This window comes from Salvelinus namaycush, chromosome 22 (assembly GCF_016432855.1).
Source record: "Salvelinus namaycush isolate Seneca chromosome 22, SaNama_1.0, whole genome shotgun sequence".
NCBI lineage: Eukaryota > Metazoa > Chordata > Actinopteri > Salmoniformes > Salmonidae > Salvelinus > Salvelinus namaycush.
In genome coordinates, this window is record NC_052328.1 from 27,573,060 (window position 1) to 27,585,887 (window position 12,828).

The window sequence follows — 12,828 nt, forward strand, 5'->3', positions numbered from 1 at the left end:
TGCAAGACTGTTTCTTTTTTTCGCCGCTCTACATAAACAGTTGATAACTTCCTGCAAAACAGTACATCATATAACATTATTACACCACTACATATTTACAACACAAAATGTTTAAAACCACTATACAACAATATCACAACGTACACTACAGGTCAAAAGTTTTAGAACACCTACTCATTCAAGTGTTTTTCTTTATTTTTACTATTTTCTACATTGTAGAATAACAGTGAAGACATCAAAACTATGAAATAACACATACGGATTCACGTAGTAACCAAAAAGGTGTTAAACAAATCAAAACATATTTTATATTTGAGATTCTTCAAAATCACCACCCTTTGCCTTGATGACAGCTTTGCATACTCTCGGCATTCCCTCAACCAGCTTCACCTGGAATGCTTTTCCAACAGTCTTGAAGGAGTTCACACATATTATGAGCACTTGTTGGCTGCTTTTCCTTCACTCTGCGGTCAAACTCATCCCAAACCATCTCAATTGGGTTGAGGTCGGGTGATTGTGGAGGCCAGGTCCTCTGATGCAGCACTCCATCACTCTCCTTCTTGGTCAAATAGCCTGGAGGTGTGTTGGGTCATTGTCCTGTTAAAAAACAAATGATAGTCCCACTAAGTGCTAACCAGATGGGATGGCATATTGCTGCTGAATGCTGTGATAACGATGCTGGTTAAGTGTGCCTTGAATTCTAAATAAATCACAGACAGTGTCACCAGAAAAGCACCCCACACCATCACACCTCCTCCTCCATGCTTTACGGTGGGAAATACACATGTGGAGATCATCCATTCACCCACACCATGTCTCACAAAGACACAGCGGTTGGAACCAAAAATCTCCAATTTGGACTCCAGACCAAAGGACAGATTTCCACCGGTCTAATGTCCATTGCTCGTGTTTCTTGGCCCAAGCAAGTCTCTTCTTCTTATTGATGTCCTTTAGTAGTAGTTTCTTTGCAGCAATTCGACCATGAAGGCCAAATTAACGCAGTCTCCTCTGAACAGTTGATGTTGAGATGTGTCTGTTACTTGAACTCTGTGAAGCATTTATTTGGGCTGCAATTTCTGAGGCTTGTAACTCTAATGAACTTATCCTCTGCAGCAGAGGTAAATCTGGGTCTTCCTTTCCTGTGGCGGTCCTCATGAGAGCCAGTTTCATCATAGCGCTTGATGGTTTTTGCAACTGCACTTGAAGAGACATTCAAAGTTCATGAAATTTTCCGGATTGACTGACCTTCATGTCTTAACCTCTTGTGGCTGAAGGGGCAGTATTGAGTAGCTTGGATGAAAGGTGCACAGAGGTGCCCAGAGTAAACAGCCTGCTCCTCAGTCATAGTTGCGAATATATGCATATTATTATTAGTATTGGATAGAAAACACTCTGAAGTTTCTAAAACTGTTTGAATTATGTCTGTGAGTATAACAGAACTCATATGGCAGGCAAAAACCTGAGAAAAATTCCAAACAGGAAGTGGAAATTCTGAGGCTGGTCGAATTTCAACCAAGATCCCATTGAAATCACAGCGAGATATGAATGAGTATTCACTTCCTACAGCTTCCACTAGATGTCAACAGTCTGTAGAACTTTGTCTGATGACTCTACTGTGAAGGGGGGCCGAAGGAGACAGGAATGAGTCACCACTGCCATGAGGTGACCATTCTTTGACCATGCGCGTTCACATGAGATGGAGCTCCGTTCCATCGCTCATCTGAAGTCAATGTAATTCTCCGGTTGGAACGTTATTCAAGATTTATGTTAACAACATTCTAAAGATTGATTCAATACATCGTTTGACATGTTTCTACTGACTGTTACGGAACTTTTGGACATTTTGTCAGGTTTTAGTGAACGCGCTTCGTGACTTTGGAATTGTTTACCAAACGCGCTAACCAAAGTAGCTAATTGGACATAAATAACGGACATTATCGAACAAATCAAGCATTTATTGTGGACCTGGGATTCCTGGGAGTGCATTCTGATGAAGATCAGCAAAGGTAAGGGAATATTTATCATGTAATTTCTGGTTTCTGTTGACTCCAACATGGCGGCTAATTTGACTATTGTTCTGAGTGCCGTCTCAGATTGCATGGTTTGCTTTTTCCGTAAAGTTTTTAAAAAATCTGTCACAGCGGTTGCATTAAGGAGAGGTATAACTTGTATTATCATCTACATTTATGATGAGTATTTCTGTTGAAACGATGTGGCTATGCAAAATCACTGCATGTTTTTGGAACTAGTGAACGTAACACGCCAATGTAAACTCTGATTTTTTTATATAAATATGAACTTTATCAAACAAAACATACATGTATTGTGTAACATGAAGTCCTATGAGTGTCATCTGATGAAGATTATAACAATTCCATGCATAAACATCTTTTAGCAATGTTTATTATGAGTATTCCTGTAAATTGATGTGGCTCTCTGCAAAATCAAAGGATGTTTTAGAACTTCTGAACGTGCCAATGTTACAAGATTTTAGATTTTGGGATATAAATATGAACTTTATCGAACAAAACATGCATGTATTGTGTAACATGAAGTCCTACGAGTGTCATCTGATGAAGATCATCAAAGGTTGGTGATTAATTTAATCTATATTTCTGCTTTTTATGAATCCTCTCTTTGGCTGGAAAAATGGCTGTGTTATTCTGTGATAGGCACTCACCTAACATAATCGTTTGGTTTGCTTTCGTCGTAAAGCCTTTTTGAAATCGGACACTGTGGCTGGATTTACAACAAGTGTATCTTTAAAATGGTGTAAATACATGTATGTTTGAGGAATTTTAATTATGGGATTTCTGTTGTTTTGAATTTGGCGCCCTGCAGTTTCACTGGCTGTTGAAGAGGTGGGACGCTACCGTCTCACGTACCCTAGAGAGGTTAATAGAAATGCATTACAGGTGACTACCTCAAAGCTGGTTGAGAGAATGTCAAGTGTGTGCAAAGATGTCATCAAGGCAAAGGGTGGCTACTTTGAAGAATCTCAAATATATTTTGATTTGTTTAACATTTAGTTGGTTACTACATGATTCCATATGTGTTATTTCATAGTTTTGATGTCTTCACTATTATTTTACAATGTAGAAAATAGTAAAGAATAACCCTTGAATGAGTAGGTGTTCTAAAACTTTTGACCGGTAGTGTATGCATGTGTCTGTACTTTGTGTGCGTCTCTTCACAGTCCCTGTTGTTGCATAATGTGTATTTTTACCTTCTTTTTAAATCTGATTCTACTGCTTGCGTCAGTTACTTGATGTGGAATAGAGTTCCATGTAGTCATGGCTCTATGTAGTACTGTGCACTGCCTAATAGTCCGTTCTGGACTTGGGGACTGTGACGAGACCTCTGGTGACATGTGGGGTATGCATGGGTGTCCGAGACAGCTCGGTACATTCAGCTTGTCAACACCTCTTACAAAAACAAGTAGTGATGAAGTCAATCTCTCCTCCACTTTCAGCAATGAGAGAATTAGATGCATGTCATTAATGTTAGCTCTCCGTGTACTTGTAAGGGCCAGCCGTGCTGCCCTGTTCTGAGCCAACTGCAATTTTCTTAAGTCCCTCTTTGTGGCACCTGACCACACTACTGGACAGTAGTGTCAATGCGACAAAACAAGGGCCTGTAGGACCTGCCTTGTTGATAGTGTTGTTAAGAAGGCAGAGTAGCGCTTTATTATGGCCAGACTTCTCCCCATCTTAGCTACTTACTTACTTACTTACTTTATTGTCCCCATGGGGAAATTTTGTTGCAGTGTCATGTACACATTTAAAGTGGCGTTAAATACAAAACAAGATTGACAATACAACTTTCAATAACAGTCACGCACCAATAAAAAAAAAAAAATAGTAAGAAATAAGAAAAAATAATAATAATAAATAAATAAATAAATAAAACATTTAAAACATTTAAAACAAAGACTAGCCTGCTGGCCTTAAGGTCAATGGGAACATTTGCCTGAGCTATTTAAGAGGGATATCACACCTGGCACAAATGATTGTCTATTGTATTGACTGTTGTATCAATATGTTTTGATCATGACAGTTTACAATCCAGAGTTACTCCAAGCAGTTTAGTCACCTCAACTTGCTCAATTTCCACATTATTCATTATGAGATGTAGTTGAGGTTTATGGTTTAGTGAATGATTTGTCCCAAATACAATGCTTTTAGTTTTGAAAATATTTAGGACAAACTTATTCTTTGCTATCCATTCTGAAACTAACTGCAGCTCTTTGTTAAGTGTTGCAGTCATTTCAGTTGCTGTAGTAGCTGACGTGTATAGTGTTGAGTCATCCGCATACATAGACACACTGGCTTTACTCAAAGCATGTCGTTATTAAAGATCGAAAAATTTAAGGGGCCTAAACAGCTACCTTGGGGAATTCCTGATTCTACCTGGATTATGTTGGAGAGGCTTCCATTAAAGAACACCCGCTGTTCGGTTAGACAAGTAACTCTTTATCCACATTATAGCAGGGGGTGTAAAGCCATAACGCATACATTTTTCCAGCAGCAGACTATGATCGATAATGTCAAAAACAAGACAGCCCCCCCCAATCATTTGATCATCAACTTCTCTCAGCCAATCATCAGTCATTTGTGTAAGTGCTATGCATGTTGAGTGTCCTTCCCTATAAGCGTGCTGAAAGTCTGTTGTCAGCATTGTATCTGGTCAAACACAATTTTTTCCAGAAGTTTACTAAAGGGTTGGTAACAGGCTGATTGGTCAGCTATTTGAGCCAGTAAATGGGGCTTTACTATTCTTGGGTAGCGGAATGACTTTAGCTTCCCTCCAGGCCTGAGGGCACACTTTCTAGTAGGCTTAAATTGAAGATGTAGCAAATAGGAGTGGCAATATCGTCCGCTATTATCCTCAGTAAATTTCCATCCAGATTGTCAGACCCCGGTGGCTTGTCATTGTTGATAGACAACAATTTTTTCACCTCTTCCACATTGACTTTACAGAATTCAAAAGTACAATTCTTGTCTTTCATAATTTGGTCAGATATACTTGAATGTGTAGTGTCAGCGTTTGTTGCTGGCATGTCATACCTAAGTTTGCTTATCTTGCCAATGATAAACTCATGAAAAGTAGTTGGCAATATCAGTGGGTTTTGTGATAAATGAGCCATCTGATTCAATGAATGCTCCATCAGTTAGCCTTTTCCCAAAACTGTTATTTAAGGAGCTGCAAAGATTGTTACTATCATTCTTTATATCATTTTTTTCCTGTTTCATAGTATAGTTTATTTTTATTTTTATTTAGTTTAGTCACATGATTTCTTAATTTGCAGTACGTTTGCCAAATCGGTTGTGCTGACAGACTTATTTACCATACCTTTTGCCTCATCCCTCTCAACCATACAAGTTTTTAATTCCTCATCAATCCAAGGGGATTTAAACGTTTTACAGTCATTTTCTTAATGGGTGCGTGCTTATTAGTAACTGGAGCAAGCAATTTCATAAATGTGTCAAGTACAACAACAACATATAAATCACTACAAAACTTATTGTATGACCTTGACAGGGCTGCAGTGGAGCAGGTTGAGAGCTTCCAGTTCCTTGGTGTCCACATCACCAACAAACTAGAATGGTCCAAACACACCAAGACAGTTGTGAAGAGGGCACGACAAAGCCTATTCCCCCTCAGGAAACCTAAAAGATTTGGTATGGGTCCTCAGATCCTCAAAAGGTTCTACAGCTGCAACATCGAGAGCATCCTGACTGGTTGCATCACTGCCTGGTACAGCAATTGCTCGGCCTCCGACCGCAAGGCACTACTGAGGGTAGTGCGTACAGCTCAGTACATCACTGAGGACTAAGCTGCCTGCCAACCAGGACCTCTACACCAGGCGGTGTCAGAGGAAGGCCCTAAAAATTGTCAACAACCCCAGCCACCCCAGTCATAGAATGTTCTCTCTACTACCGCATGGCAAGCGGTACAGGAGCGCCAAGTCTAGGACCAAAAGGCTTCTCAACAGTTTTTACCCCCAAGCCATAAGACTCCTGAATAAGTAATCAAATGGCTTCCCGGACTATTTGCATTGCCCCCCCTCTTTTACGCTGCTGCTACTCTCCGTTTATCATATTTGCATAGTCACTTTAACCATACTCACATGTACATACTACCTCAATTAGCCTGACTAACCAGTGCCCCCGCACATTGGCTACCCGGACTATCTGCATTGTGTCCCGCCACCCATCAACACCTCATTTTTATGCTACTGCTACTCTCTGTTTATCATATATGCATAGTCACTTTAACCATACCTACATGTACATACTAACTCAATTAGCCCGACTAACTGGTGCCTGTATATAGCCTCGCGACTGTATATAGCCTCGCTACTGTTATTTTTCATTGTCTTTTTACTGTTGTATTTATTTTTTTACTAATCTATTTCACCTAATACCTATTTTTTTACTAATCTATTGTTCACCTAATACCTATTTTTTTACTTAAAAATCGCACTGTTGGTTAGGGCCTGTAAGTAAGCATTTCACTGTAAAGTCTACCACCTGTTGTATTCGGCGCACGTGACAAATAAACTTTGATCTCATACACTATATTAGGCCCAGCCTTTGGAACTTTGGTTTTCCTAGATATGGCTACTATATTGTGATCACTACATCCTTGGATACTGCTTTAAAGCATTAGTAAAGATGTGATCAATACATGTTGATGATTTCATTCCTGTGCTGTCTGTAAATACCCTAGTAGCTTGACTAACAACCTGAATCAGGTTGCACGCACTGGTTACAGTTTGAAGTTTTTTCCTGAGTGGGCAGATTGATGAGAGCCAGTCAATATTTAAATCACCCAGAAAATATACTTCTCTATTGATATCACATACATTATCAAGCATTTCACACGTATTATCCAGACTGTTAGCACTTGGTGGTCTATAGCAGCTTCCCACAATAATGGGCTTAAGGTGAGGCAGATGAACCTGTAGCCATATTACTTCAACAGTGTTAAACATGAGATCGTCTATAAGCTTTACAAGAATGTGGTTCTGAATATAGACCGCAACACCACTCCCGTTGGCATTTCTGTCTTTTCGGTAGATGTTATAACCATGTATTGCTACCATTGTATCATCAAAGGTATTATCTAAGTGAGTTTCAGAGATAGTCAGAATATGAATGTCATCTGTTACAAGCAAGCAGTTTTAGCACTTTTCTGGGTTGCTTGATTGTTTTTAATGCTTTACTGGGAAGCTGATCAGAAGTAGACTTGCTCATGTTATTTATATTGGAGCTGATGTTGCAGGGTGAGCTGCACACAGTGGTCTTCCTACTAGGGCACACTGTGTCAGTGCTAACAGTATAACTGATTCATAGGCCCATGATTACTGCATACAATCGCTGTAGGAGCAACAGAGGTATTCAGCGCAATTAGGGGAACATAAATTAAAGTTACTTACATTGCATCTGCCAACGCCCCTAGGATAATGTACATTTGATGCAGCATTATGACGACTCATTGTCACAATGGTAGGGATTAACTGAGCTGGTCTTGGGTCATTGATAAGTCCTTGTTTCTACGCAGCCTTGAAATCCGTGGACAGAGTCCAGGAGCCAAGATGATTTGGATGGACTCCGTCATTCCTGTATCTTCTGTTTCCAGAAGGTGTCAAAGTTATCAATAAAAGTGACTCCAGCAGAGCTACGGTAATCTTTAAGCCAGATGTGTAATGCCAGTAGCCTGCTGAATCTTTCACACCCACGGCCCAACGATGGTACTGGATCTGAAATTATGCTAAAATCAGTTCTTTAAAATCCATTTTCAAACGTTCCGAGCTAGCCCTTCTGATGTCGTTTGACCCCACATGGACTACGACAGCGTCAGCTCCTGCATTCTGTGGTAGAAAAGTCAGAAGCAGCCTTGTGATGTCCTGTACTCGTGCTCTTGGGTAGCACAGGGTTTTTGCCTTGGTGACCGAGATGTTTCTCACCATAGAGCTGCCTATGATGACAGCTGGTGATGTTGAATGGGCCAGTCTACCAGGCAGCCTCACGGGCTGATGATTGTGGGAGCTCTAGGGATCTGAACCAGAGGTAGAAGCCACCGGAGAGGGAGACAGAACAGGAGATGAAGACGCAGGTACCTCCAGATCCGATCTTGAATGGGAAGCCCCTAAGGAAGAAGGCGCCGGAACCTCTGGATCCAGGGCGGCAAAGTCATTTCTGGTCTGTGTCAGGTCCAGGCTTAATATCTCCATGGAAACCCCTGTTGCCAGAGGATGCTTTCTTCGACTTCCACGGCGAGTGACGTCGCTCCATGGCTGGTTTGTTGGGTTGAGAACAGCTCCGTTCTCCAGGGATGGGGGAGGCCCCTTTGGGGATGGATCCCTGCTGAGCACCGGCCAGTCGGCTGTGGAGAGCCGACACGGCGGCGACACTTCCACCAGACCGGCGCGTGGATTCCCCAGCAGCTTGTGTAGGTTTGCTACCTGCTTGCTAAGAGTATCCACTTTGACCCTGTAGTCCTCCGCAAGAAAGCAGTTGCTACATTAAAAGTCAGCGCGGTCCACATTGTCCCGGAACAAAGCAAAGTAAACACAGCTCCTGCAGCACTGGAAACGTTTAATAGCGACCTCCATTTGAGACCACCGAGCCAGCTAGGCTAGCTGGGCTTCCGTGTCTCTTCCCCTATGCGGAATCTGGCAGGACCCCGGGACAGACAGCAGCACTCACAGCAACTAAGCCCAACAGAGCCGCAGGATCAAAAATAAAATAAAAGTATTTAAAAACAAAATGTACAAGGAAACACTGTCAGCTTTACAGTAAGGGAAGTGCAGTGTGATCTACTAGACATACCTCCAGCCAGACCATACCCAGGGCCAGCCCAAGGAGTAGGGCTCTCTGTCTGTGCAGTACTCCATCTCAGGACCAGGGGGAGTCCACCTGCAGGAAGACGCAACATCATCTATTCACTTCAATGATATTTATTGCTGCCGCATTTCAGATTAAACACCACATTTGTTTTACTTCAATTATATATATTTCTATTCTTTTCTTGAGAAAATTTAGCTTTGAGGATTAAGCTTGCTCCAAAACGTGTAGGCAAAAAAGACAGTTTAAGGTTATTGAGCTTCCGCCCTGAAAGATTTTTTAAATTTCAGTTGTACATTCCTAAGACTGAGCATCCCTTCAGCAATCCAGACATTAAAAAAAATATGTGTTAGCTTATGTCATGGTAAAGTCAATCAAATGTATTTTTTAAAAAGTCATAAATGGTGACCTAACAGTTCCTTATGTAGGGTACATTTCTAAATGTGACGAGCACTATAGGCTATCTATATCCAAAAAGAATGTGCTTTATAAGGGCTGACATAACACATGCTAATTAAGATGCTGATATGACATGAGATGAGATTCAAAACAGTTTGTGTATTTTATAGTGGGTCATCCTCCCCGCAAATTAAATATCCCTATGGGACAACAATGTATGTTATTCGAGACGTAGGTCTTACTAACCGATCACACCTCTGCGTTGTGGCGGTGGCCCGTGTCCTGGAAGACCAGGCCGATGCACAGCACAGCCGCCACCTGCACGTTGTGCGGTACGTCTAGCTCAGTGGAGGTGAGTGGGAGCAGTGCGGGAATGTGGATGCTCTGCAGGTGGGTGATTGACACGTCCATGTTTCTCAGCTTGGCTGCAGACACACCCAGTAGCAGCCCGATGCTCGTCATGTCATGGCAGCCATTTTAATTAGTCCTCCATGGACTTCCTACTCAGCGTGGTTCACTTGTTTAATAACAGAGAGATTATGACTTGAATGAGTGACTGTAGGGCTGAATGGGGATTGGGTATAAAACAACAAGGTTATAACAGATCACAGCTCTTTGCTCAACATATGCTGAGTGAGGACAATTTTTCAGCCTGTTCCTCTTTTTGGAGGAACCAAACTACACTGAATGAAAGTAGTTGTTTTCTCCATCATCACACAAATGACATAAAGGAAACTAATGAGAATATTTGAAAGTACTAATTTTGCATAAATCACCTGACCCTTTTCATACTTAAATCATTCAACATTAATTTTCACCTATCAAAGGCTGCTGTATTAGACAATAACAGTAACAGCAGTAGACCTTAAAAATGTCACACGTTGCTGTGGTCAAATATAGGCTTATCTTTCCTGGCAGAGGTGAAATGCTAGCGAGAATGAGAATAGTAGTAAAACTGATTACTATATATTCTAGTAAATAACCACTGATCTTCCCTGAGCTAAGAGATGTGATAGATATGACCACGTGGCCTTCTTTAGTAGAAATGAGAAAGTTGCTATGCGTCACTGCCAGGGAAAAGTCAAAGTGAAACTCTCCTCTGAGTGCACGGAGACCTTCCCACTTTCATGTGAGAAAAATAACAGGATGCTCAGAGACGAATTCTTCTAAAACCAATGCAATCTAGAGAAAGCTTAAAAACACTTAATGAGAAAAACTACACGACTTCACTCAACCCCAGAGCAGCTGGTGGCTTTACTGGCCGTTCTCAGAATGAGGACTGCAGAATGGAATTGGTTTGTGTTGAGCGAAAAAGTGTGTGAGTGTGACTAACTCTGTGTCTGTGTGTGTGTGTGTGACTGACTGACTGACTCTGTGTGTGTGTGTGTGACTGACTGACTGACTGTGTGTGTGTGTGTGAGTGTGACTGACTGACTGACTGTGTGTTTGTGTGAGCCTGACTGACTGACTGACTGTGTGTGTGTGTGTGAGTCTGACTGACTGACTGACTGTGTGTGTGTGTGAGTCTGACTGACTGACTGACTGACTGACTGACTGACTGTGTGTGTGACTGACTGACTGACTGTGTGCGTGACTGACTGACTGACTGTGTGCGTGACTGACTGACTGACTGTGTGCGTGCGACTGACTGACACTGTGTGCGTGCGACTGACTGACTGTGTGCGTGCGACTGACTGACTGACTGTGTGCGTGCGACTGACTGACTGACTGACTGTGTGCGTGACTGACTGACTGTGTGCGTGCGACTGACTGACTGCGTGCGTGCGACTGACTGACTGCGTGCGTGCGACTGACTGACTGCGTGCGTGCGACTGACTGACTGCGTGCGTGCGACTGACTGACTGCGTGCGTGCGACTGACTGACTGCGTGCGACTGACTGACTGTGTGCGTGCGACTGACTGACTGCGTGCGTGCGACTGACTGACTGCGTGCGACTGACTGCGTGCGACTGACTGACTGCGTGCGACTGACTGACTGACTGACTGTGTGCGTGCGATTGACTGACTGACTGTGTGCGTGCGATAGACTGACTGACTGTGTGCGTGCGATAGACTGACTGACTGACTGACTGTGTGCGTGCGATAGACTGACTGACTGACTGTGTGCGTGACTGACTGACTGACTGTGTGCGTGCGATAGACTGACTGACTGACTGTGTGCGTGCGATAGACTGACTGACTGACTGTGTGCGACTGACTGCCGTGTGTGTGTGACTGACTGACTGACTGTGTGTGTGCGTGACTGACTGACTGACTGTGTGCGTGCGACTGACTGACTGCGTGCGTGACTGACTGACTGTGTGCGTGCGACTGACTGACTGCGTGCGTGACTGACTGACTGCGTGCGACTGACTGCGTGCGACTGACTGACTGACTGCGTGCGACTGACTGACTGCGTGCGACTGACTGACTGCGTGCGACTGACTGACTGCGTGCGACTGACTGACTGCGTGCGACTGACTGACTGCGTGCGACTGACTGACTGACTGCGTGCGATAGACTGACTGACTGACTGCGTGCGATAGACTGACTGACTGACTGTGTGCGTGCGACTGACTGACTGACTGACTGTGTGCGTGCGACTGACTGACTGACTGTGTGCGTGCGACTGACTGACTGCGTGCGACTGACTGACTGCGTGCGACTGACTGACTGCGTGCGACTGACTGACTGACTGCGTGCGACTGACTGACTGACTGCGTGCGACTGACTGACTGACTGCGTGCGACTGACTGACTGACTGCGTGCGACTGACTGACTGACTGACTGCGTGCGACTGACTGACTGACTGACTGCGTGCGACTGACTGACTGACTGCGTGCGACTGACTGCGTGCGATAGACTGACTGACTGCGTGCGATAGACTGACTGACTGCGTGCGATAGACTGACTGACTGCGTGCGATAGACTGACTGACTGCGTGCGATAGACTGACTGACTGCGTGCGATAGACTGACTGACTGCGTGCGATAGACTGACTGACTGCGTGCGATAGACTGACTGACTGCGTGCGATAGACTGACTGCGTGCGATAGACTGACTGCGTGCGATAGACTGACTGCGTGCGATAGACTGACTGACTGACTGACTGCGTGCCTGCGACTGACTGACTGACTGACTGCGTGCCTGCGACTGACTGACTGACTGACTGCGTGCCTGCGACTGACTGACTGACTGACTGCGTGCCTGCGACTGACTGACTGACTGACTGCGTGCCTGCGACTGACTGACTGAGTGCCTGCGACTGACTGACTGCGTGCCTGCGACTGACTGACTGACTGACTGCGTGCCTGCGACTGACTGACTGACTGACTGCGTGCCTGCGACTGACTGACTGACTGACTGCGTGCCTGCGACTGACTGACTGACTGACTGACTGCGTGCCTGCGACTGACTGACTGACTGACTGACTGCGTGCCTGCGACTGACTGACTGACTGCGTGCCTGCGACTGACTGACTGACTGACTGACTGCGTGCCTGCGACTGACTGACTGACTGACTGACTGCGTGCCTGCGACTGACTGACTGACTGACTGACTGCGTGCCTGCGACTGA

General features: G+C 44.1%; 1 protein-coding gene and 1 long non-coding RNA gene across 2 annotated transcripts in view; both read right to left on the bottom strand.

Moving 5' to 3' along the window:
* Positions 1–12,828, bottom strand: part of anapc1 (anaphase promoting complex subunit 1) — a 53,880-nt gene that overhangs the window by 13,237 nt on the left and 27,815 nt on the right. Inside the window, 3 exon segments of the mRNA XM_038960782.1 lie at positions 8,126–8,525; positions 8,838–8,924; positions 9,505–9,635. Coding sequence (XP_038816710.1) covers positions 8,126–8,525; positions 8,838–8,924; positions 9,505–9,635 — 618 coding nt within the window.
* LOC120017714 lies at positions 547–9,764 on the bottom strand. Its single transcript, XR_005472138.1, has 3 exons — positions 9,498–9,764; positions 8,838–8,924; positions 547–597 (listed from the first exon to the last, which is right to left on the bottom strand). It is a non-coding gene; the product is annotated as an uncharacterized LOC120017714 (long non-coding RNA).